Source organism: Nansenia antarctica, assembly GCF_963989245.1.
Source record: "Nansenia antarctica genome assembly, chromosome: 7".
Taxonomy (NCBI): domain Eukaryota; kingdom Metazoa; phylum Chordata; class Actinopteri; order Argentiniformes; family Microstomatidae; genus Nansenia; species Nansenia antarctica.
The window spans coordinates 12481155-12508932 of record NC_137677.1 but is presented as its reverse complement, the minus strand read 5'-3'; the positions used below and the strand labels follow the sequence as shown (position 1 = coordinate 12508932).

The window sequence follows — 27778 nt, the reverse complement described above, 5'->3', positions numbered from 1 at the left end:
GCGGGCCACCATAATAATAACTTGTATTTGTATAGGCTAGTGCTTTTAACCTGCAAACGTTGCAGCTCAAAGTGCACCATAGCGAGCGAGAGGTACACATGGCAAGACAAAGTAAGCTTAACAATTACTTCATGAAACCAAGCTACAATGAGTCTGAGGAGAAGTCTGACTGTAAAGAGATGGAGGCGGCTCGACGGTTCCGAGTTAAATGGAAAGAAAATTTCCCCTGGCTGCGTTTAGATGGGGAAGGAAAATGTTCTACTCACCGTGCAAAAAATCGGGGAGGAATAACGGATTCACGAGAGGAGCAACGAATATGAGAATGTCGGCTCTCACTGATCACAGGCGGTGCAGTGAGTGACCACATATCGGCGGTCAGGCCACTGTGAGCAGGCTAATGAAACGGCTAACAATAAGCTGCACTCTCAGCTACAAGTTGCATTTCACATGGCAAAAAATGGCATCGCATGTCATCAGTATGTGGGACTGACTGAGCTACTGAAAGCAGTTAAGGCTCCAGATTGTGTCTTGAGTGAGGGCACCGCCACAGCGACTCCGTTGACATTGTGGCGCGCGTTCAGCGCTGGACATGGCATAGCGCGCATGCGAATCATGAAATATATTATATTTATTATATAGCTCGCATCTAATCGTATCGGATGAGAAATAGACATTAAACGGCATATATAGGCTACACAACAGCTAATCACCGCGACAAACAGCGATATTATATTTGAATATGATGACCGGAATATCTCACGTTTGTCCGGTAAATTGAAATCTTCCCGGACACGTTGACCGGCACGAATTTTTTCTAACGGAAACCCTGGCGCAGCCGTATAAATCAAATGCTGAGAGATCTCCATTCATCATCCAGCTAACCAATGACATTATGGATAGGCTGACAATCATAAACGTGCACAAACTTACTCCTGTGGAAGATAGTTAAACAGGGAGTGGACACCTGCATGTTGAAGGGCTTGATCAAAACAAAACCAACTAAATGACCAACATATGTGGATGTCGCCATTGATTGTAAATCCCCAATCAGATGGCAGAGGGTAGAGAAGATGATCAAAAGAATCCCTCCAGGAAATGCAGCATTATCGTGAAATGGCATAGGGTAAACGTCCCTATTAAGCCCACGTACCATAAAAGCCCACTTGTAACTTCAAATTTTTAAAAAAACTGCATGATCATTTTGTGCTGTGTAATGTTTCTTCAAATGAAGCTGATTCTTACCTACATGCCAGTTTTTTTGTAAGTCAATCAGATTTTCTGATCTTGAGTTAGGGTGAGTTATGTGTGACATGTGCCAGGTGAGTTGAGAAGAAGTTTAAAAAAAACGTTGGTCCTTTGGGTACCCTCAGAAGAACACTTTTTAAACATATTTCTACTCCTGTTTTTGATAAGTACTCATTTGTAACAGGTTTTGGTGGGCTTAATAGGGACGTTTACCCTACATACAGCTTCCCTCATAACCAGTATAAAAGTATACGTCCCTATCATAGGACCCCCTCGAAAACAAGATAGCTTCAAGGGGTTATTCCTAATAAAGCAATTTCTTATCTATAGGCCTACTTGAATTGGTTGTCAATCCTTTTGAGTTTTGTTTTTCCTTTTGACTTTGCCAACAGCTAAATGGGTAGAGAAGCAATCAATAATAGACTCTCCTGGTGGCACATGAATCAATCACTATACCGTACAGAGCAACTCTATTATTTTAGGCTAAACATACTGTCGTTGTGAAGTTGTGAGTAGCAAGTTAAAGTGAAGGCTATGGCTTGTTTTGAATATGAAATACAAAAGCATCTAAAAATCCATCAAGGAATACTTTGCACCATGAAAATAGAGGGTATTTCATTGTTAATTTCCATCATGACAATAGCTCAGCGTTGTGATAAGGCTAAGCAGAGAATCAGGCTAAAAGGAAGGAACAGGGCTATTGCTGTGAGAGTCTTCTGTCAGTCAGTCAATCACTCACCACCACCACCACCCCCCCTCGATTGTCATTCATCGGTCAGAGAGTAAACCGCAGTGCTCATTGATCAGCCCTGAGAAAAATCCAATAAAACAGCCTACGCCTTATTAGCCTACATCTTATTAGGTTTACAATTTCTAGCGCATTCATAATCCAACAGAGCCAGAGTGTGACTATAAGGCTGAACATGGAGTAAAACATCATGTTCTTGTTTTGTTCACTATTCCTTTTAGGGGTAGGCCTAAAACAAATCCCTCACTCTGGTTGGTTGGCAATCTTCAAAACCCAAAAGTAAAATATATTGGTGTAACTTGCTGTGAGGAAATTTGCAAGGCCAGTGAGTCCACCATAATTAGAGTCTCCCTTGGACGATAGTAGATAGTCCTGGAATTTTGGAGAAAAGGGTCTTCTCAGTCCTAGCCCTAGCCCTATGCCCCTGTGGAGAGCTGAGATGCCCCTGTGGAGAGCTGAGATGCCCCTGTGGAGAGCCCTATGCCCCTGTGGAGAGCTGAGATGCCCCTGTGGAGAGACCTATGCCCCTGTGGAGAGCCCCATGCCCCTGTGGAGAGCTGAGATGCCTTGATAGGTGTGTTGATTAGCTCCATCTTGCCCTCTACATCGAGGCTTGGTGGAACTTTCACCATTGCTTGTACACCTAACCAATCCTCCCTGATCCACCATAACTCAAAGTCATAGGGATGTAGGGGCTCTGTCTGGGCCAATTACCATTAGACAAACCTGACACCTGTGCATTGAGAGAATTCAAGAGAGTCAGTGGGACAGTGGATGCTTTGGGAGAGTAGCAGCAATGCATCCACTGTCAAATGATCAGCAATGTCTTGTCTAGAGACTTCTCATGGGCTCGTGTTGTCACTTCTATGTCTGATAACTCCTAGAAATACTAAAACAGCATGATGCATAGCTGCAGCTCATTCTGATCAAGGGGGGGGAAACATATATAGCTATCTGTCAACCGATTATAGTTACTATGACATTACGTGCGCTTAGAATTATAAGGTTCTATCTCCATTTTTGTCAAAATTTAGTTTTTTACATAATCTGATCCATTAGGTGTTTATTAATGCCTGTGTGGTGTTATTTTTAAAATATTGAAATTTTTGAGTTAGTAATTCATAAAATACAAAGGTTCCATCACACAAAACATAATGGAATGTAAAAACGTTGACGCTCAATATCTCTGAACTACCCTAAACGGAGATAGAACCTTATAATTCTAACGTCACGATTAGCTACCGAAATATACATCATAGATTATGCATGACAGTTTTGCTAGTGCACATTATCATTCCAGCTGCCATCTAAGCTGGTCCCACTTACACAGTTCCTTCGAGAAAACCTCTAGGACAGACACTGTCTATATAGCCTGATCCTTTGGCTGTGTCATTTTGTATAATTATGTCCACGAAAACAATGTGGCAAGTACGGAAGAGTATTAGGGCCACCAACACGAGTTATTTATTTTTTTTCCGAGAGAGGGGGGGGTTATATTCTGAGTTTAAAGTCAGAATTTCTGAGATTAAAGTCAGAATTTCTGAGAAAAAAGTCAGAATTTCTGAGATAAAAAGTCCGAATTTCTGAGATAAAAAGTCAGAATTTCTGAGATTAAAGTCAGAATTTCTGAGATAAAAAGTCAGAATTTCTGAGATAAAAAGTCAGAATTTCTGAGATTAAAGTCAGAATTTCTGAGAAAAAAGTCAGAATTTCTGAGATAAAAAGTCAGAATTTCTGAGATTAAAGTCAGAATTTAGCGTGATGAACACGGTAGACAGTAGACAGTCAGCACTCAGCAAAATGATGGCAGCAGGTAGGTTCATTACAGTCAGCAATTAAGCACATAATGAGTTAGTTTGCAGACTCACAACTGTAGACGTAGAGTAGCCTAACATTTAGCCAAGTCAACATAACTACATGCTGCTGCCTTTGTGCAAGGTTCTAAATCAGGGGTGCCCAATACGTCGATCGCGATCGACCGGTCGATCGCAAAGGTAGTATGGGTAGATCGCATGGCATTGAACAAAAACAAAAAAAAAGTTCAAAAAAATAATAATAAAAAAAGTTCAAAAAAATAAAAAAAAGGTTCAAAAAAAAATCCATCCTAACTATGGCTTTTGCCACTTGATTGACGTACAGGTAAGCCAGTCTGCGATCTGATCTTATCACCTAACACACGGTTCACCACGCATGCACAGTCAACAGCGCCAACTACAAAATACAAAATACCGGCGAGGCTAATTAACTAGTTAGCCTTCCAATTTCTACTATTTACTACTAAAGAAAGGGTATACAAATGAGTGGGGAAGCTGGACCAAGTAAGAAACCAATAAATTATAACTTCCATCCAGAATGGGAGGAGGACTTTTACACGATGTGATATTGGAAGTGCGTCTGTCTGATCTGCAGATCTACGATGGCTGTTAGAAGGGAAATGTGGCAAAAGAGCGAAAACGTACAGCTGTAACGATAGCTTCTTATCGCGTCAGTCACGTTCTTGTTAAACACAAGAAGTCATTCAAATGGCGAAATTGTGAAAAAAGCGTTTCTCGAGGCTGCAGATTGCCTTTTCGATGACAGATCCACAGTGGCTGATGACACCTTGCAGCCTGCCTACACCTTGCAACCAGCTCCTACAGCCCTGACTACTAGAAACTAGCTGCCTCCTCCCAGTGCCAGGTCTCCCACTAAGGTAGAGAAATGCATTTATTTCCTCCTTTCAAACTAGGGAATTACCTGTTTTGTATCTGGTTTACTTTTCTGTTTGTTGGATCAGTAGTTGGCTATGGTACTGCAGACTGGCTGTCAGTGTGTGAGTGAGAGAAAGTGTGTGTGTGTGTGTGTGTGTGTGTGTGTGTGTGTGTGTGTGTGTGTGTGTGTGTGTGTGTGTGTGTGTGTGTGTGTGTGTGTAAGAGAGTGAGAGAGAGAGAGGGAGAGAGAGGGGGAGAGAGAGGGAGGGTTTGTGCTATGGCTCCCTATGCAGACTGGCAAATGTGTGTGTGTGTGTGTGTGTGTGTGTGTGTGTGTGTGTGTGTGTGTGTGTGTGTGTGTGTGTGTGTGTGTGTGTGTGTGTGTGTGAATGTGTGTGAGCGAGAATAGCAAAGAGGGAGGGTTTGTGATGGTCTTCTCCTGTGGCTGTGTGACAGAGAGAGGGAAAGTGTATTGTGAGTTTACTATGCAGGCTGGGAACTGTGTGTGTGTGTGTGTGTGTGTGTGTGTGTGTGTTTGTAGTACGTGCATGTACGTTTGCGATGTTGAAACTAGACTGGTAGATCTTGGCAGACTGGCTACTTGAAAAGTAGATCTTGGTTCCAAAAAGTGTGAGCACCCCTGTTCTAAATAGTGTATGTAGCTAGCTGGCTACAACGTTACAGCTAAATGAGCCAGTTGGATTAGCTATCAACATGGGTTCATTAGTGTTTGCTAGACTGGTGTTGTGTAGTACTCAGTGTTTACCACAATGAGGCCACGCAAGTGTGCTAACGAAGGTTAATAGCTAGTTAGTTATCTAATTGCAGCCAATTTTGTATCAGCAACCTAACGAAATTGATGAGAGGATCCTGTTTTACTGCTCTTTACAGCATCACACATTGATGTGGCAAGTTTTCTTCGTGACCGTGGCGTCACTGAAGAATCCATCTCTCGCCTGGAGGAGGAAAAGGTATGGTATTTCTTCAGGATTTTAACCATAATCATGAAAGATGAAACGTTTAAACAAAAATATGCAATGTACAGTATGTGCAGAGGTAGTATTGTAAACATCAGTGGTAATTAGTTATAAGTGGTATTGTAAACAGTAGTATGCAGTTAGGCTATATCTAGTTATAAGATATACAGTTAGGTAGCTTGTGCAATGTGGTAGTTTATGTACCGTATCTAATGTGCAGGGTATAAGGAAGCTGTATTAAGTGACATGTGCAATATACAGTATGTGTAATATAAAGTATGTGCAATATACAGTATGTGCAATATACAGTATGTGCAAGGTAGTATTGTAAACAATAGTAATGCAGAGGTGATCAGGGATGAGGCCTATAAATAGAGTTCATGTAACAACAACCTGCGTTATCATGACATCACCAGTGCTAGAATGGGCAATGTATGTGTTACGGTCCTGACGGTCCCGGGAAATGCCGACATAAACCGTTTTCCCACATGTGCCGTAACATACGTACCGTATATCGCCCACGGCCTCCTGTCTTGTGTGTATGTATAGACATGGCACCTTATATTTGCTACTACTGGTCTGAAATTGCCACCGAACAGTCACCTAACCAAGCTAATCTGTAAAATAGATTATAGAAAAAAGAAGATACATCATGAAGCATTTATGATATAGAATTGTTAGATTACCTTTAGGCTATGAAGAAATTCACTGAACTTATGTTGTGCTCACTCCACAGATAGACAGAGATGTTATATTGCTCATGGAGGATGGAGACCTGGCCAACTACATTCCCTCGTATGGTGGCAGACTAGCACTGTTCAACTTCTGCAAGAACCAGCAGCCTATATCTAAAAGGAAATTGGGACTTTTTGAGAGGTTGCGTGAGAGGCTTAAATTGAGAAAGGGGGCAAACCAGGATGAAGGTGATCTCAATCCCCCCATTGGTCCCAACAGTGCATCTCCTACCAGAATCCAGAGATCAAGAGCAACTTCTACCAGAAGCCAGAGATCAAGAGCAACTCCTACCAGAAGCCAGAGATCAAGAGCAAGTACTCGAAAAATAGAAATCGGTTGGCTACACATAGAAAATGATGAAATGAAGCAAATTCGAACAAAGCAAGGTGGGGGCACAAGGAGTGTAGTAATGGATGTAAACAGTGGGATGGATGATATCCTACAAAAAGGAAAGAGTCTGTTCTTCCCACAAGGCATGTCAACCAAAGGACCTGATATAGACTTTGACTTTGAAGTTTGTGATCACAAACTAAATCCAGTTGTTGACGTCACCATTGGTTTTATCTACAATACCCTCTGCATGACTAGACTACGGTTTTATCTTTCCTCTCGTCCCAAGCAAGAGTTACACGGCAACTGTGAAGATGATCACGAGGAGGATGATGATACTGATGAGCATGAGGCTGACAGTGCTCAAGAGGATCACAACACTCTGGAAATGTATGATGATATGAGTTCTCTAGATGGCCCATCTGCCATTTCTGACGCTAATGCCATCACAGATGGACACTTCATAACTTATCAATACCACTCTGTAGCAGAATTACTTCAGAGGGGTTTTGTTGTTGAAGGTGCAGCACAGACCATTGAGGTTGATTTGTCTGACTCAGAGGTTACATTTGGTCCAAGGAAGGAGAAAACCCGTAGCAGTGACTTTAATGACACACTGCCGTATAACCCCACTCTAACCCTAACCCAGGAGCAGACACCTCCAGTCACACTGCCATTAAACCCCACTCCTGGGTCCCAGGAGCAGACACCTCCAATCACAGAAACAAAATGTATAACCATACACCATGGAAATTGCCTGAAAGACATGATCAAAGCTTTCACAGATCCAGACATTCTCACTAAACCACTCATGATAAGCAGGCTACTCCCAGATAATTCAGTGGAACTAGGCTGTGGATCAGGAGTTGAGAGAGATGTGTATAGTTGCTTTTGGGAAGAGTTTTATGACCGCTGTACTCTGGGAACGACAATAAAAGTCCCTTTTATCCGGCATGACTTCAGCGGAGACACTTGGAAGGCCATTGGCAGAATTCTCCTCAAAGGTTATCAAGACTGTCAGTACTTCCCTATCAAGCTTGCTTGCCCTTTCATGGAGGAGATGCTGTAAGGCGTAGTGCAGACTCACCTGACAGAATCATTTCTGCAGTTTATGAGTGGCCACGAAGGTGAGATTAGGGTTACACAATCAATTGCTTCATCTTGAATTCTGTTCACAAATGCTCACTCATAGACTATTATGTTCACAGGGAAACTATGAATGATTATTTCTTCTTTATTATTATTATTATTATTATTATTTTTGCATGGTTGTAATATGAAATCATGGATGACCCGCAATTGCTGAGAAAAAGGCATGATTATTATATTAGTGGGGTTACATGTGAAATTGTCAGACATTTATAGCTGTATACTATGAGGCGATTCTTTGATCTGACCACTTTTTGTGCTGTGTCTTTATAATGTTTTATAACCACAGGTGAGGTCATCCGACGAGCCCTTGGCGATTTCACCTCCATTGACTCAGAAGATCTTGGGGAAGTCCTTGACAACTACGACTGTAGAAGGAGAGTCACCGCAGATAATCTCCCAGAGATCCTAATGGAGATTGCCCACAAGGAGCTTGTGCAAAAGCCCAAGTATGTGATAGACTGTTGGAAAGATGTTACTCAGAGCCAGTTTGTCTTGAACCATGAGGAACTTTTGGAGATGTATGCAAACCTCAAACCAGCACCTAAAAAAGTACTGGCACTACTGCATCTCCCAGCAGATATGAGTACCAAACAACAGGAAGTAGGGCATCATCTGAAACGTTACATCAGAGAGATGGACGAGGAGAAACTAGGCAGGTTTCTTAGGTTCACCACAGGATCAAATCTGATCACGTGACAGTATAGCCGTGATGTTTTCACAGATGTCTGAATTTACAAGACGGCCAATAGGACGCACATGTGGTAGGGTTTTAGAATTAGCTGAATGCTATGAAAATTTCCCAGACTTCCGAGCTGAATTCAATGGAGTCCTTGACAGCAACATTTGGGTCATGGACATTGTATAGGACATTGTGGACCTTAGGTATTTTTCATTTAGCACTTTATCTCTGTGACAGTCTCAGCGAAAGGGTTGTACCTTGTTTTTTGTAGTATGCCTAATTCCTGGAAGTATAACAGCTGAAGCCATTGATCTTTGAGTAATGTTGTTTATTATAATTGTGTATTAGGTAGACTATTGAAGTGAAACCAATGGTAAGATAGAATGTTTGTATTGAAGCAGTTGATACTAGGTCACATTTAGTACATCTGGAAAGTATTCAGACCCCTTACTTTTTTTCACATTTACTCAATTTAATTTCATGGAAATTGATTCAACAATGCACAACAATTGCCAACAATCCACACACAATACCCCAGAATGACAATGTGAAACCACTTTTTGGAATCTCAGTAAATGTATTAAAATTGAAATACAGAAATACTTAATGTACATAAGTATTCAGACCCCTTGCAATGACACTATTAAAAATAGCTAAAATGCCAAAATGTTGCATTGTTCAAGGGCTTGCCAATTTGAGGTGCTGATATTCAACGTTCTCAGAATAATTGTTGTTATTGTTTGCATAAGAAAGTTAATACTCTACTTTTTACTGTACATCTTGTGGCACATCTTTGGATGGCACAGATTGATGTAAACGTTCCATCAGTGGTTGTATAATATATATATATATATATATATATATATAATATATAATATAATAATACACTATGTACAAAAGTATTGGGACACCCGAACATCACACCCATATGTGCTTGCTGAACATCTCATTCCAAAACCATGGGCATTCATATGGAGTTGGTGCCCTCTTTGCTACTATAACAGCTTCCCAGAAGAATGGAGGCTGTTATAGTAGCAAAGAGGGCACCAACTCCCTATTAATGGCCATGGTTTTGGAATGAGATGTTCAGCAAGCACATCTGGGTGTGATGTTCCAGTGTCCCAATACTTTTGTCCATATTGTGTATATATAATATAATATAATATAATATATACATATAATATGATATACATACATATACATATTATGATAAGTTTACAATCCATATTGATGTGTTACCTGTACTGTATGTAGCAGGGTGTTACTGAATGTTCAACATATGGGATGTTATTTGTACTTTAAAAACAATATAACTGTAATGTAAATATTCAAAATGAAACCTGCATTTTACTAGGACATTTTGGAGACCTTGTTATCTTACAGTTTTTATTGCTGTAGTTGTTGCTACAATTAAACTTTATTACGTGTGCATATTGTTCTACCCATTTACTTTTACATGTGTCTTATTTCAATTTCTGAGGACATTGGCCCTCCGTCCTGCCAGAGGATTGGATCCCTTATAATATGGCTGGTTTTACAGACAAAGTTGAATGCATAACTCTGAAGACTAGAACAGAGAGACGAACTAGAACAGTTACAGCGTTACCAGTGGATTAATAAAGGGTGGGTATAATTATCTAAATGTTTGGTTCATTGAATAAAGAAATAAATAGGCTACTTGAAAGTGGTACTCCACTCTCCTTAACCCTTATGTTGTGTTCGGGTCTGCCGTGGCCCGTTTCAAGTTACAATTATATAATAACTACCATCTACCGGTAGTTTTTTTTTTTATTGGAACAAGGTTCATGATATCCTCCACAACAGCTATATAAACACTACAAAACTGATTTTGACAATTTTAGCCAATTCTGCCAATATCATTTGATGTTCGGGTCTGGGAAGACCCAGCAGTGCATTGAAATATTGTGGGGCCATACAATAAAATGACAACAGGATTGGTTATGAATGCATAATAAGTTAGTTATGATGTAGTAATAACAATATTGGATGATAGTCATTGTTTTTGAGTGTTTTGGACTGAGTTATATCATAGGTCAAAATTGACCCATGAACACACAGGACAGAAACAGCTTTCGAACACAACACAAGGGTTAAAAAAAAGTGGGGACAAGTGAACTCCATCTCTAAAGGTTTAGCAGTATCTCTGTTCTTAGCAATGTGTACAGTTCAGCAGCATCATATGCATCTTTTGGAGAGTCCCATCCATTTTCCTGCATCAGTAAAAGAGATAGCTCAAACACAGTTTCATCACAAGGCAATTGACCCTTGGGTGTACACTCCTCCTTACAGAGATCCACCTCTTCTTGGTCAATCGATTTCAGTCTGTCCTCTGCACCAAACATCTGTGGGACTGTATACAACAAGACTGGACGACCTCCTGGCACATTCCGGGCTGGCATTGGTCTGATCTTGTGTGAATTCCATGTCCTCACAACTTCATCAAGTTCTTGCTGCAGGATCATGAAGAAAATAATCTCATTACCAACATAAATCAATACATTCCACAATAGTAAACATCTGATCATAATTTGCATATAATTATGATAATCATAATATCTTATCTTCCTAGAGAGATGGCTGACTAAAATGTATGATTACAGTTTTTCCCAATTGCTAAAACACAAAAGCCAATTCTCTAAACCAAATGACCAGTTCTCTAAACACATTTAATAAAACTAGCTCCCAATTGCCAGAACCATAAACACATTTCACATGAAGACACAATTCACAAAACACAATCCTCCTTTTCTCATAAGTCTAAACACATTTTGTCTTGCTAAAACACAAGTTGCAAAAAACTCAAATTCTCAAATTAAAGCTCATGTGATGCAAAATGCTTGCCACAGTCAGCAAAATGTGAACACAATGAACACACCTAGCTTCATTCATTAAACAACGACTCAACATTTAAGACACTTGTTGCAAATTATTGTGGTGTGTGTGTGTGTGTGTGTGTGTGTGTGTGTGTGTGTGTGGTATAGTTCCATAAATAAATAAATAAAACATCACACCCTGAACATTGTTTTCAGTGAGTATTGTTGTGTGTAATGGATCCTCTGTAGTGTTTGCATTGAGTTGTGATACAGTAGTGTACATGTTACGGTACATGTGGGAATACAGTACATGTGGGAAAACTAGGGTTAGGGTTAGGTGCTAGGGTGCTAGGGTTAAGGTTAGGGCAGGATTAGGGGTAGAGTTAGGGTTAGGGTTAGGGTTAAGGTTAGGGTTAGACATGCCAGCATGTACCAAGTCACCCTAGCACCTAACCCTAACCCTAGTTTTCCCACATGTACCGTATTCCCACATGTACCGTAACATACATACTGTATTTTCTGTAGATTTACATATTGTTCATATGAAACACACAAATCTATGAATGCCCAATACTCTACAGTGATACAGTATATTCTGAGAACAGATACTGTAAGGTTTCTAAAAATGTGCTTTGGCAGTTGTGGAAAAAAAAGAACATTCTCACACACTGAACATTGTGTTTTCAGTTGTTTTGTTGTAGTCTGTAATGAAATATAAATGATGCATATAGTGTTTACATTTTTGCAGGCTTTGAGCAGCTGTTTTGGTGTGAAAGTTTGAGTTTTGAAGAGAGAAGGTGTGGTTTTGCTTATGTAGCTTTAGAAAAGTGTGTTGTGTTTAGAGTTTTGTGAAAATGGAGGGAAGTTTTGTGAAATGTGTTTCAGCAATTGAGAAAAACTGTATAATAAGAGAGGCCCATCATCCAACCCAACCCACCCCCCTTTTAATAAACCTGATGTTGCTCAATACCTACCTGCACATCAGTGCTGACTGTGTACACTTGTATGCTATCATACACACAGAATACATATTTGTCTGTTGATATGAATGTATGTAAAAGTGGAATCTATCCAGTTCCTAAAACGCCTTACTTTATGAAAACAGAGTGGCAGATGCAATCTAATATATGCTTTTCTTGATAAACTGTGTGTGTGTGTGTGTGTGTGTGTGTGTGTGTGTGTGTGTGTGTGTGTGTGTGTGTGTGTGTGTGTGTGTGTGTGTGTGCATGCATGCTTTATATTAGGGACAGACTTGGACTGTAATAGTGTTACTGTACCTGCACAAGGTTGAGGAAGCAGAACTGGATGATACTTTTATCCAAGAAATCTCCAGAGAAATTACCATTGTCTTGAAGGGTTTTGAAAAGATTCATCCAGAACTGTGCACTTTGTTTTCTAATTATTCCCCACCAGGACTCAATTCGCTGATTTGCAGTGCTGCGACCATATACAAAACTTTTCTCTCTGGCAAAAACATCTTGGTGGTTTCTTCTAAAAAATACCTGCATGTTCTTCACATGTCCGTTTTCTGTGCCCCTATCAGCTCGCAGCCTCTCTGGACATCCTCCAACACCTTCAATGCTTTAAATATAATATCCAGCTATGACTTTTGGATCGTTGTTTGTTGTGTACGCTTCCATCCATACCACATAACGACATAGCTTTCATGTGACGTCACAGCATAGTGGAAACGCCCACCTGACAGGCAAAAGGCACTTTTTGCGGGCAAAACCCACGGGCAAAACCCACTTTTTGCGGGTTAATAACTTTGGGTTAGGAAAATAATTCCAACGTGTCCGGAAAGAGGAGAAGCCAGGGAATCCAAAAGTTTTTGAATGGAGTCGATCCTCCACTCCTATCACCGTGGACACAGCAAGGAGCGAATTCCCGGATATAAATATTCCCTTGTCCCCCGCTAACAGCGGGAGTTGGGAGTTTCGTCCAGCAGCGGTAGAACTCCCGGTTGATCGAGTTTCGTATTAAAAGTATATCTTCTCGGGGTGTCAGCGCGGTGGTTAAGGGCTCAAAATGACCGTATACTGATGGTAGTAGTGTGTGCATGTGATGAACAGCATCATCTGTTCAGGAAACCAGAGCATTTTTCCCTGGTGCTCTGGACACACCAGACCTGTAGTGGACTTGGCTTTCAGTGGAATAACATCCTACGGGTACTTTCTCATAAGTGCTTGTAAAGGTGAGTTTTCCCTTAGCAACCTACCTTCACATAATAACAGTTTAAGTTCTATCAATCACATACACGTGTGTGCTGCCTTTGTGTGTCTTTGAATTAATGCTGACTGACACTTGTTATGTATGGTTGTCTTTCAATGCATGATCCATGAGGGACTAACAACCTGGCTGAAGTTTTCCAGCTAAAATGTAACACAGGATGGTCTGAGTCCTTTAAAAAAAAGTTGTGCTCTGTATTAAGTCGTTATTCTTTGGTCAACAAAACAAAGTATTCAGGGTGAACCCACTAAAATACAGTAATACAGTAAATACAATATGTTGTACCTTGTCATAGTGTTTATTTGTCCTTTTACCCGTTATCTTTGTTATTCGCAGTGGCAAGAAGCCCAGTGGTATTACAAACGATTTGACTATTTATTTATGAAGGCCATGCCATTTCCTTTCAAATGATATCATACTTCAAGGTTTATAATAATTGTAAAGTTCACCAAGCAGATGTGTGTATGTGTGTCACCTCTTCCTCTGTGCCTTGAGCATTTCTATAATGTTGGAGACCAACATTCTACAAACCAACTGTAATAATAACCGGTGTTATTCACGGACAAAGCCGGTCAAGGAGGCACCTTTTGCGGGTTAATAACTTTGATTCTCCGGGGGTTAGGAAAATAATTCCAACGTGTCCGGATAGAGGAGAAGACATGGAATCGAAAACTTTTTGAATGGTGTCAATCCTCCACTCCTATCACCGTCGTGTATCTTGCTAGTTCTTCATGGGTGAGGTGGTCTAAATAGTAGGCAGCCGGTAAATTGCGTCCACTCGCCATGTTGCGCGATGTTGCTATGATCCTTTTTGCCCGTCAGGTTGGTGGTTGCTAGGGAAGAAACCACGTGACTGAAAGCTATCCCTATTCCGTATGGCTTCAGTTTGTCGTAAGAGTCCATATGCCAGAGAGCATTAGGACCTCGGGTAGAGTACTGCCGACGCCGCAGACGATGTGCCCGTCGCAGTTCCACACCTTGAGGGTCAATTAATTTGATAATCTGTCGTATGACATCTTGTTGGACCACGAATCCCATTCGAATGGCACGGAGATGCATCCAACGATAGCCTTGCATTTGGCCACTTCGCGATAGTTCCTCCTGCACAAAGGCTATTACCTCATTTAAATCTGAGTGATTTCTCCTTCTGTAAAGACCCAGTTCACGACAACGTCGCTTCAAAGTACGAATACTTGTTATGATACGGTGATTTTGTGCCAATAGACAAAGAATTTCCTTATTACTAAAGCCAATTCCAAAGTATAACTCGATAAGAGAATTCATGTCATCCATTTTAACCAGTAGGAACATTCCATTCTGACTTTAATCTCAGAAATTCAGACTTTTTATCTCAGAAATTCTGACTTTAATCTCAGAAATTCTGACTTTTTATCTCAGAAATTCTGACTTTAAATCTCAGAAATTCTGACTTTTTATCTCAGAAATTCTGACTTTAATCTCAGAAATTCTGACTTTTTAACTCAGAAATTCTGACTTTTTATCTCAGAAATTCTGACTTTTTTCTCAGAAATTCTGACTTTTTTCTCAGAAATTCTGACTTTAAACTCAGAATATAACCCCCCCCCCTCTTTCGGAAAAAAAATAAATAACTCGTGTTGGTGGCCCTAATACTCTTCCGTAGGCAAGTTATTTGAACACAAAACACACTGATCCAATTTCGCAGACACACAGCCGAGGTATTAAATGTGCCTTTGAAAAAAAAAAAAAAAAAACGCTAATACTTACACAATAGCTCTGGACTCCTCCAACACCTGGATCTGGTTCTCAATGAAGAGCATCGCCACTCCAAAAGCCAAAACAGCCAAAAGCTGAAACTTGGGTGGCATCATAATCCTTAAGAGCCCCATCAAACTAGGAGACGATCACACAACACAAGTCATACCGCTGAATGATCAATAACGATGCAGAAGTCAAGAAGACAGTGAAACCCAAGTGGTCTTGTGGAGTTGATCGATTAGCAATCTAGCCGGCTACGCTACTTCTTTGCATTTGGATGCACACACTGGCTACTTGTTACAAACGAACGACAGAGATCTGGTGCGTCAAAGCGTTTGGATGTGATCATTCAATGTTGGCATGAAGGATCGGCTGTTGGCTTTTCAGAGTCATGAATCATTGCAGCATTGGAGCTTTTCCTAGATTCCACGCACCACCTCCACTTCCAGACTCCAGTAATAGTAGTGTGGATCGGGACCACAGCTCTGTCTGTCCCCCAGTTGCTGGCAACGATTATTTTCTTCTTCATTCAAGTTATCGACAAAGACACCTTATGTTACCGCCATCTACTGTGCTGGAGTATGTCAACCTCAGTGCACAAGACTGGATAAAGGCATCAATACTATGAGACAGGAGGTTGCACAATGCAGGCAGGTAAGTGAACTAACGTTTGGTAAATAACGACCAGATAGGCTACCTCTTTTGTAAGGATGTTTTTGAAGAACCTTCTATGAAGATGCATGTTTTTTTTCGACCAGTGCATCCCAAAAATAATGGTTCATATTTTGGTTGCGTATCATCTTGAGTTCCTGACGTTTGTATACATTGTATTTATTGTATGCAATGCACCAACAGTCCAGAATAAATTCCTAGTATGTGTGGAAAACCTACCTGGCTAAAAATGAGTAGTGGATAGTGTACATAGCCTTTATTTATTTAAACCAGCTCTTTTCCCTTCTTGTTTTTAGTTTTTTTCCTAGCACCAGGGGAGCCCCCCCTCCCAAATTTCGTTGTTTGGTACCTGTACTATATCAATGACAATAAAGACCATTCATTCATTCATTCATTCATTCATTCTCTGTCGGTCTCTATTCCGTCATTGTCTGTAAAAATGTTTTTCTCTGTTTGTTCTAGGGTGCTGCGGATACTAAACATGCAACAAATTGGACGCCATTACTACGACCCAAATGAACCACTCAATATCCCACAGCACAGGTCTGTGCCTTACCTGTCTCGGCAGTGGTTTTACCCATAAAGACAAAAGAGACAGAATAAAGATGTTGTGTCCTTCATTGTGTGGCATGTTGTATGCATGTGCTTTTCAGACTGACCATCTGGCCTGGCTTCACCACCACCATCCTGCAGTATGAGTCGGGCATCATGCTGAGTATGGATGTGAGCCACAAGGTGCTGCGCAGTGAAACAGTGCTCGCTTTCATGGGCAATCTCAAGCAGCAGTGTGGGGACCAGCGCTTCATGGAGGCCTGCACCAAGGAGCTGGTGGGCCAAATTGTCCTCACCAAGTAAGACCCACCACTAGATGAACGCAGAGATACAACTGTTGTTTCTCTACGGTAACGCTTTACAGTAATGCAGAGTAGGTACTAAGCACTAAGCTCTACTTAGATTTGTGCATATTCATATTTATTTAAAAAAAAATAACAATGTTTATTCAACCTTATAATAACCACTTTTACATTGTTGCAAAGAAACATTCACATTTATAACAACCAACTGTCTATGGGATTTTTTTCTCTCAGGTACAATAACAAGACCTACAGGATTGATGATATCGCATGGGACCACACTCCTACTAACACATTCAAGAGAGGGAACTCTGACATCTCCTTCAAAGAATACTACAAAACTGTAGGTGTTGTCTCATAAACTTAAACTATCAGACCATATCACTGACCATGTGTCACAGTAACCACTGAACTCATTATGATTTAACACTTTCATTCAGCAATATAGTCTGGACATCACCGACAACCGGCAGGCCCTTCTGGTAAGCCATGTGAAGAAGATGGGCCCTTCTGTGGGGCCGCCCCCTGGCCCAGCCATGCTCATCCCTGAGTTCTGCTACCTTACAGGTACCACTGACTTGACACTAGAGAAACCTCACAAACACTACTTATGGACAGTATTTATTTTAGTATTATATACACTGCTACTTTTTTTTATTTTTTTAATAGGCCTGACGGACAAGATGCGCAGTGACTTCAACATCATGAAGGACCTGGCCACCCACACCAGACTGAACCCAGAGCAGAGGGAGCAGCGTCTCAATCGCTTTGTCAATAACATCCACAAGTACGTCACACTCTATATGGTTTGACTATGAGCAGCCTTGCACTGATGTAATGTTGACTCTACACCCCAGCTTTAAGTGGTTACAATATTGATATCACAACGTTGATTGCAAAACTGACCACCTTGCAGGAACCCTGAGGCTGAGGCTGAAATTAATACCTGGGGGCTCAACTTTGACAACAAACTCCTGAACCTCACAGGCAGAGTCCTCCCTACTGAGAGGATTATCCAAGGATCCAGATCGGTATTGAATACATCAGAAATGATGTCCCCAGTGTGGCTTATTACAGTACTTGTTACCTGCAGTTTGAAGCTCTTGCTAAACATTTCTGTTTTACTGCAACATGTACTGATCTAGCTCCAAACAAGAATGTTTGCTGGTCATGTATTTGCATGTATATGCCTGTCATAATCTGTGATTGCAACAAACTCAAAAACCTTTTTTTTTCTTTTTCTTTTGTCTCCCAGTACGACTACAACGCTTGGGCAGCAGACTGGTCCAAAGAAATGAGGGGGATCCCCCTGATCAGCAGCCGGCCACTGGACAACTGGATCATGTTCTTTACCCACCGCAACGCTGACGTAGCCCACGCCCTCCTGGACGGCTTAAATAAGGTGTCCCCACCCATGGGCATCCGCATGCAGAGGCCTGTTATGTGAGTTCTCACTCTGGGTTGGAGGAGACTGGAAGGAGGCACACACACACACACACACACACACACACACACACACACACACACACAGTGCTATAGCACCACCTAGTGGCAGGGAGCAACATATGATACCTAAGTTAATTACAACGGTGAGTCCAGCTGTGAATGGGCACAGCTAGAATTAAGGTTACAAGCTTGAGTTAATGAGCACTTTAAGCTGCAGTATTGTACCACAGGTGTTTTACAAAGCCTTGAGTATTCTTTGCCAATCATACTTGGGTGTTATCTCAAAATGAACATGGTATCATCAGTGGAAGTCCCATTGGTTAGATGTCTCAGTGCTTTGACAGTTTTGGTCTGTGTACAGGGTGGAGTACGAGGACCGCCAGGAGTCTCTGCTCAGGGCTCTGCAGCACAACGTTACAGAGACCACCCAGATGGTTAGTCTCTGAGCATAACATGTCTAGCAATCGTCTTAATCTGTGTCCAGGTAACCACCTCTAGGTGTTGAATGAGGACTAAAGCATGTGTGTTACCTCCTCAGGTGGTGGTGATCCTCCCCAGCAACAGGAAGGATAAGTATGACAGTGTGAAGAAGTACCTGTGTGTGGACTGTCCCACCCCCAGCCAGTGTGTGTTGGCTCGCACCCTTTCCCGCCAACAGGTCGTCATGACTGTGGCCACCAAGATTGCCCTGCAGATGAACTGCAAGATGGGAGGAGAGCTCTGGAGTGTGGAGATCCCAGTAAGTCGCACAGTGAATTGAAATAAACCCAAAGTCACAAATGTTGTTGGGGCCCAATATATAAAAAAATGGCTGTGCACATACAGACCAATGCTCATGATAAGTTTAAAGTGGAATTTTATTATTTGTTGTTTTCATTATTCAATAGACACATTAAAAACGATGAAGATATACAGTATATATATAAACGGTCAAGATATCTCGCTTTGAATGCCGTCATCAGTCCTGATGTTCCAAATTGCTCAAGATTCCCGATTCCAGATTATATTAACTCTGGGGCTTTTTTAGGAAGTAAACATAGACTTTGAGTTTTGATAGCTATGATACGTTTTGAAATGATGATAGTTTGAGACGGTATGCATTATGGATTGACCAGAAATACACATGAACATGAATTTTGGATAAACTTTCCCTTTTTAATGTGGATAACATTTATCTGACTGACTACCTCACATGGGTGCAGGTACAATTTCTACAGCGTGTTCTATTTCTACAACCACACATTTCACACCTATGTGATCTCCATCCACAATCTTATGTTCCACCCCATGTATCTCAATAGAAGCATGTGCTAAACCAAACTTTGTAAGGTGTAACTTCACCTGCCTCTGTTTCACAGCTCCAGCAGCTGATGATCGTGGGCATTGACTGCTACCACGACATAGCTGCAGGGAAGAGGTCCATTGGAGCTCTGGTGGCCAGTCTCAACAAGGGCATGTCCAGGTATGTGGATGAGCATGGAGAAGCATGGCCTTGGGTTATGAATGTGCTCTTTACCACCAATGTTGGTAGCCAGTACCAACTGATTCCTCTTGTTTTCCAGGTGGTTCTCCAAGTGTGTGGTTCAGAACCGTGGTCAGGAGATCATGGATGGCTTGAAAGTGGCTCTGCAAGGCAAGTTCAATGAAACAACAAAGCATTTCAAATAAGATACCATATCAAAATTGACCACTGACTGCCACATTGTAACAATGTCTTCCAAGTCTTCTTTTCAACATAATCCCTCAGAGAAGCATGAGAATGATCCCTAGTATCCTAAGTGCAGGCTCTCTTTCCCAGGTGCACTGAAGGCCTGGCTGAAGCACAACCAGTGCCTGCCCTCACGCATCATTGTCTACAGAGACGGAGTGGGGGACGGGATGCTGCAGAGTGTGGTCAACTACGAAGTGCCACAGATCCTGGACTCAATCAGCACCATGGGAAAGGACTACACGTAAGAGGACCTTAAGGACCTACACCTTAATTGAGGATTTCTAACATAATCAACATTTTTCATGTCTTTCTACCAACATATTTTAGTACGAGATGGCAATTAGAGCGTATTAAGGCCTACATGTCTTCAGTGTTTCCTCTAGGATTTTTCACATTAGTGGCGGAGTGGTAAAAAAAAAAAATGTGCACGCGCATGAAACGCGCACTGGCGCTCAAAACAAAGACGTAATTTCACCAAAAACTAAAGGGTGGCAACATTTAAAAAAAACGAACCGGTGATTTTTATATAGAAGGTGATCAAATACCAAGATATCCTACAGCTGCACCAGAACATGCGGAACGCGCATACAGCACTGAACATATACATGTGACTGACAGATACGCCCAAGACACACACACACACACACAGAGAAAGTTCATCAGCTCATCGAATATGAAGTCTGACAGTCACAATGAAAGATCAGCTCATCAATACAAAGTATTGCAAGCCTACATGAGAGTACACGCACAAAACCGTCTAACGTTACTCATTAACTGTTTACACAAGTAAAATCACAGTGTGACAGTCAGATGGAGCATTCGGTAAACAACCAACAGCAAGGTAATGCTATCAGCTGAGTTAAAGAAAACCAACTTTTACCTTTGATGACACCGACATGAGCCCTGCTTACCCGTACCTCTGCCGTTCTGTTCGTGGTGATTTTAGAGGCTATAGATAATTTTTGCCCCGCGCATATTGCCCTGTAATTAGACCATGCGACCACACCTTGTGTCTCTTATTGTCCAAATGTTCCCTGAATTTTAGCTGCATGTTTTTCCAGCATCCGTTGTCAATAAAAATTCGACTCCCCTTCTTTTCCCCTGCCAATACTGTGTCGTTTATGACATTTACCAACGTTTATGCTATGGATAGTTCGATGCTAGCGTTAGGTGCGAGGCTGCTCGGTTAACCCATTTGCGGGAACATTATTTGTTTCACAAAATAGCCTGATTTAGTTGACCATGAACATCAGAGACTACATTACGAATGTTCATTTAAAATACTTGTATACTGAGCACTGGTATAAGCACATGAACCAGAGAACAGCAGTAAATGCAATAACCCACAGTTGTCGCTGATGTTGCATTTTCGATTAGGATACGGGATTAAAGGGACCGGCGACGGGCGAAGGGAGAGGAGAGGGATTTCCTGAAATCCGCTAAATTCTGACCAATCACAAAATTGCTTTGCAAGCGCGTTGCCGACGAGGTTAATTGCAACATCGGAACGAAATCGGAACGAAATGTAGGTCTGAAAGCGGCCTAAATCTAGCTTAAATCTGCTTTTTCTTTTTCTATTCTCCGATCATAATTCCTCGCTGCCTTTCTCGTTGCGCAGCCTGAATCAATTAGTGGCGGAGAAAATGTATTTGTGGCGGCCCGCCACGAATCAATGCATATAGAGGAAACACTGTGTCTTAATAACCAGGGTTCCCTTTAACACATTCAATCACCAATCATTCTGATCGTATTTTCTCTCTTCCCCTCCTAGACCCAAACTCACAGTGGTGGTTGTGAAGAAGCGGATCAGTTCCAGGTTCTTTGCCCAAGTTGGCGGCAAGATGGCCAACCCACCCCCTGGAACAGTCATCGACACTGAGGTCACCCGCCCAGAATGGTATCGATTCAATACGCAATTCAGAAAATATGTTGTTTTTTCAGAGATGTGCTATGTCTGCTTTATCCAGTCTTAAAACGGTGGCTACAGTTGCAATTTCCCATTTTCAGGTACGACTTCTTCATTGTCAGCCAAGCTGTTAGACAGGGAAGCGTCTCCCCAACCCACTACAATGTGGTGTATGACAGCAGTGGACTGAAGCCTGACCACATGCAGAAACTGACCTACAAACTCTGCCACATGTACTTCAACTGGCAGGTATGCTGGGTTGTCTTTCCAGTAGTAGTTTTAAAGGGGAGGTTTACCCGAACTTTCATTATTTCGTGTGCAGCTGCATCATAGCTATCAAAACGTGTGAGGTCTGTTGTGACGGGGAGAGAGGGGGGGATCTTGGGAGTTTGGAACATCAGGGCATTCAAAGCGAGATATATTTACTCCGAGATTGTTTTATAACATGATTCTTTGTGTGTGGATATGTCTACTTTAGAGTAATGAAAACAACGAATGCACAAAATTACAGGGTAAAAGTCTGCTTAAACTATTCTCTTGGTCAGTAATTCAAATGCAGGCATGAACAGGGTGTAGTTCACATTGAAACACATCTTAAACCTACTGATACGTATCCATATTGGTTATGAAATCAAACATACTGTATTTACATATGGTTTTCCCATTTCAGGCATGCAAGTTGTTTTTTGATGCATAAATTGTCGTTGATTTTGTCTCCCCCGATTATTTCAGGGGATCATCCGAGTGCCTGCACCCTGCCAGTATGCCCACAAGCTTGCTTTCCTGGTGGGACAGAGCATCCACAGAGAGCCCAACATGAAGCTGGATTACTTCCTCTACTACCTGTGAGAGGGGAGCAGCTACTACATTGGGTAGAGCGGACATTTGTTATTCATAGCAGAGTTCTAGATCCTAGAGTATGGAGATGAGGACTCGTCGTATGTGTGGCTGAGGTTTGGAGTGTTTGACTGGTTGTTGCTTTAGTTAACAATGTTATGACTCAAGAATCCAATGGGTTTTATTTGTTAGACTATGTTTCATGTTGATGTTGGTGGGTCCATGTTTAAAAACTATGTGGAATTTAGAACCATGTCTGTTCTTCCCTTTCAATTTCTATGTTCTTACGTGTGTGTGTGTGTGTGTGTGTGTGTGTGTGTGTGTGTGTGTGTGTGTGTGTGTACGTGCACGCAGCAGGGCTTACTGATGTGCATCTCTACTGCAGGCTGCTCTATACTTTACCAGAGAGACTGTTATTAACTATGAAGTGTTGATGCTTAAGCAGAATAATGCCAAGCCTGATTGGTTTCTCTGTCCCCCTGTCCCCCTCTGCATCTGTGCATTCAGGTGACCTAACACTAGCCTGTGATTGGCTCTCCCCCATTTGGCCATGCCCCATCCTGTACCTCCTAAATTCCTGATTGGTTTCTGGACAATTGCAAACACAAATTTGTTCCCAGAGGCCCTCTGCCCTCTCTCTTTTCGCCCAAATAAGGACATGCAATAGCTCCACACACGTTTTGACACATGGGACGGCATCGAAGATGGCAATCTAATTTAATTTCTTACAGTCTAATGTTTTTGTTCTTTTACAATTTTTTATATTATTATGGTTACCACCTTGTTGTTTTTATCGTTACAGTTTATTTGAGGACTACAATAAAAAGGGTAACAGTTTGTGAAGATTGCGTCCTTGTTTATTTTTCGTTTGTTGTTGAATGAGAGAGTGAAAAGACTCGGGAGGCAAATGAGGTTGGTTTGAAGGAGGTGGAGAGAAAAATAATGTAATACTTGTCACATTTCTGCTAAATTAGCAGTTTTTACTTCAAAATAGGTCATCCACGTGAATCGTGTAGATTTGCAAAAAATATATTTGGTGGGGGGGTGGGTCTACGTCTCATCCAAGTCACATGATGACTATTCTTCTAACTAATCTTCCTGTCTGCTAAACTCCGCTGCTGTTGAAATAACTTTTAGCTTCATGCAGCTAGGTACAATTCTAGACAGTGTGGAGGACACAGTCACAGTAAACAACCTGTTTTCAACATAATTATGTGGGTGTTAAGGTTAGGACCGCCGGTGAGACCACCATCAGTGCTAGCGCTATCCATCTACCACCGCTAGTGCTCAAAAAGTGTCACCTTTTTGGGCCATCACCAGTTTGCACCCCTGAATGAATCTGATTCTGATAAACAACATGATATTGACCCCACCCATGGCTGTTCTAGTGTTAATCAGGAGGAGATGAAGCTGGAGAGGACCCAGGCGTAGGAGCAACTGTTAGAGCCCCCCGCCAGACAGAGGGACATGGACCCTTTATCACACAGGCCCCCGGTGTTAGCAGCCTGGCGCTGCACCCAAGGAGTTGGTAAACAGACTGACTTATATAGCTATGCCTTCTTCCAAAGCGCTTTACAATGGCCTCTCATTCACCTGTTCACACACACATTCACACACCAATGGCGGAAAGCTACCATGCAAGGTGCCGGCTCGTTCATTAGGAGCAATTTGGGGTTCAGTGTCTTGCCCAAGGACACTTCGACATGTGGCCAGCCGGGGATCGAACCACCGATCTGCCGACTTTGCGGTCATTAGACGCCTGCTCTACCTCCTGCGCCGCAGCCGCCCCTAAAATGTCTACCCCCCCCTTGTACTGTTTCCCCAGTGTAATAAAAAAATAAAAATAATAATAATAATATTTCTTCTTCTTTCACGATGACTGCTAAATGGCCCCTGGCCTGAGCTAGATTAGTCTTTGTGCTACGATTTTTCAGATGGATGGACCAGGACTGTAGCTCCCTTTGAGACACACAGAGGACATGACCTTGGTGGTTTTGAGCCATAATTCAACCAGTCCGATTGCTGTGAAATGACTTGTGATGAATATAATAATCATAATAATCATAATAACTTTTTATTTGCATAGTGCTTTTCCTGCAAACGTTGCAGCTATGTGTAATATGGTCAACTCTCTCTCTCTGGGAAAGACATGCTTAAGGGCCTCTAAATGGACCCTGGCTATGGTCTGTGATGTAACAATGACTGAAGTTAGAATTCTTCTAAAACATTACACACATCACATCCAGTCATTAAGAATCTCACAGTGTGATGACATAACAATGTAGAACATGCAGCTGGGCTTCTAGAATCCATCTGCAGTACACATGCTGTTCATTTACCTGCAAATCCTCTGTGAAGAGCTAGATAGATAGACAGTTATTTGTTTCACAAACTTTTCCAAACTTTTTCCAATCTTACAGTCAGCAGACATGAATCCTAGTGCGTCTATTCAATCGATGGCCTCCTTGTATGTAGGAGATCTCCACAGGGACACCACTGAGGGAATGCTGCATGAGAAATTCAGCCCTTCTGGTCCAATCATCTCTATAAGAGTGTGCAGGGATTTGCTAACACGCCAATCTCTTGGGTATGCCTATGTCAACTTTCAACAGCAAGCTGACGCAGAGCGTGCCCTGGACACCATGAACTTTGATGACATCAATGGAAGACCTATGCGCATCATGTGGTCTCAGCGTGACCCTTCTCTGAGGAAAGGTGGGTCGGTAACATCTTCATCAAGAATTTAGTGGAGACTTTTGACAGCAAGCACCTCTACGACATGTTCTCTGAGTTTGGGGACATCCTTTCCTGCAAGGTAGCATCTGATGAGAATGGCTCTAAAGGCTTTGGCTTTGTGCAGTATAATACCCAGGATGCCGCTGAGAGAACTATTAAGAGACTCAATGGCATGGTATTGAATGGCAGAAAAGTGTTTATTGAAAAATTCAAATCTCTCAAAGAACGAGAGGCTGAACTTGGATTCACTAACATTTACATCAAAAACTTTGGAGAGGATATGGATGACCAACGCCTTAAGGAAAGGTTTGAAAGATTTGGACCAGCCCTGAGCGTCCGTGTCAAGACTGATGGCGCTGGTAAATCCATGGGTTTTGGATTTGTCAACTTCGAAAGGCATGAAGATGCCAAGAGAGCCATTGATGAGATGAATGGCCAGGAGATAAATGAGAGATGGATCTACGTGGGCCGTGCCCTGAAGAGAGGAGAGCGCCAGACTGTGCTGAAGCGCCAGTTTGAGCAGATAAAGCAGGGCTGCAGGACCAGATACCAGGTGTGTGTTTATGAAAAAAATATACATATACTATATAAGTAAAATAAGTTGATAGTCAGGTAACCATTGTTGATGTATTTGAGGGATGAAAAACATCTCACTAAACAGGGTTTCTCTCTACCAGGGTGTCAACCTGTATGTGAAGAACTTGCATGACCGCTTGGATGATGAGCAGCTGCACAAAGAGTTCTCCCACTTTGGAACGATCACCAGTGCAAAGGTGATGATGGAGGGTGGACGCAGCAAGGGATTTGGCTTTGTGTGCTTCTCCTCCCCTGAGGCGGCCACCAAGGCTGTGACTGAGATGAACAGCCGCATCGTGGCCACCAAGCCCCTGTATGTGGCCCTGGCCCAGAGCAAGGAGGAGCGCCAGACTCACACAACCAACCAGCACATGCAGAGGATGGCCAGCGTCTGCACCGTTCCCAACCCAGACATCAACCTCTACCAGGTTGCTCCCCCACCTGGATTCTTCATGGCTGCCATTCCACAGGCCCAGCAGCCTGCTGTCCATGTCCAGGACCAGGAGCCTCTCCCTGCCTCCATTCTGGCTGTCGCTGCCCATGAGGACCAGAAGCAGATAATACGTGAGTCTGTGTGTCTATTTCTATGGATCCCCATTAGCTGTTACAGTTACTGTTACTGATATTTATTCTCCCTCCCTCCAGGTGAACGTCCCATCTCATCCATCCACAACATGCTACATGTCACTGTGCTGGAGGCCCAGTGGGCTGAGGAGGCTGCACAGAAATCTGGCCACATCCCATCTTGAGTTCCAAGCGGCTAAGATCCAGACTTTTTAAACCGACTTCACCGATAAAGCATATTTAAGCATTGAAAAGATATTGCAATATTAATAAATTATTTCATTACAAAATTAAATTGATTGACTCAGCTATGTCTAGAAAAGGGTAAGCTGGACCTCGATGATACAAGTTAAAGACCTGGTTGGACCAGATAGACCAGGCCAAGACAAGGCCTCCTTGACCAGCAATGCACCTCCCAGCTCAGCATCGCTGTCTTTCTCTCTCCAATGTGTCGTTGATTCTCAACAACGTTGATATTTATTTACCTTTTTCAGAGTAAAAGTCTGAACTTTTGATCGGCTGCCGACTTGTTCCCGGGTTTCAATGGGAAAGTGTGTCCAAACTTGTGACTGGTACTGTACACACTACAGTAATGCCATCCTGTCTGTTCCGGCTGGGGAGAGGCTGGTGGAAGTAGAAATCGGAGGATGGGCTCATCGTAATACATGGAACTGAACGAGGAATGGTATCAAGCACACGATTCCTCATTCCCTTCCATGCATTACAGAGTCACAGACGGATGGTGGGAGTGAGTTCCAGAGCCTTCGTGGCAGCCACCAAAACTGCAGAGGTTGGATTTGGGAATGGTGAGGTAAAGCAGTAGAAGACCTTAGTGATGTGTTAAAGCACAGTGTAAAGGGGGCCTAACATATTATAAGGCTGTGGGTTATCCAAAGGTCCCCAAGATGATGTACAAACAGCAGTGTGTTGAGACTCCAAACTTTAATGGTGTGCCTACTACATGGGATAACATTTTAAAAAAAAGGGAGAGGGAATGGAGACAGCTTCCCACACCTACACACACTATCTCCTTTGAGCCCAGACCTAATCTTCTACCCACTAATCCCTCTGTTTAAGCACCAGAGACAGTTCAATCACTACCCACAATACTACAAATAAA

The 27778-nt window shown here is 42.2% G+C and overlaps 1 protein-coding gene and 1 pseudogene across 2 annotated transcripts; both read left to right on the top strand.

Annotated features, from left to right (window-relative positions):
* Positions 1-7836: 7836 nt before the first annotated feature.
* Positions 7837-22794, top strand: LOC308162404 (piwi-like protein 1; the record flags this gene model as incomplete). The annotated part of the gene is made up of 17 exons (XM_080536560.1): positions 7837-7852; positions 8164-8323; positions 16491-16571; positions 16682-16879; positions 17117-17225; positions 17323-17449; positions 17552-17669; positions 17799-17913; positions 18138-18325; positions 18690-18762; positions 18867-19067; positions 19687-19790; positions 19891-19961; positions 20127-20280; positions 21811-21936; positions 22047-22194; positions 22678-22794. The coding sequence occupies 17 exons, from the start codon at positions 7837-7839 to the stop codon at positions 22792-22794; spliced, it is 2106 nt and encodes a 701-aa protein (XP_080392686.1).
* Positions 22795-25211: 2417 nt separating this feature from the next.
* On the top strand, positions 25212-27481 carry LOC308162403 (polyadenylate-binding protein 1A-like; annotated as a pseudogene). The gene is made up of 3 exons: positions 25212-26071; positions 26196-26624; positions 27386-27481. The product of its transcript is annotated as a polyadenylate-binding protein 1A-like (transcript).
* The last annotated feature ends 297 nt before the right edge of the window (positions 27482-27778 follow it).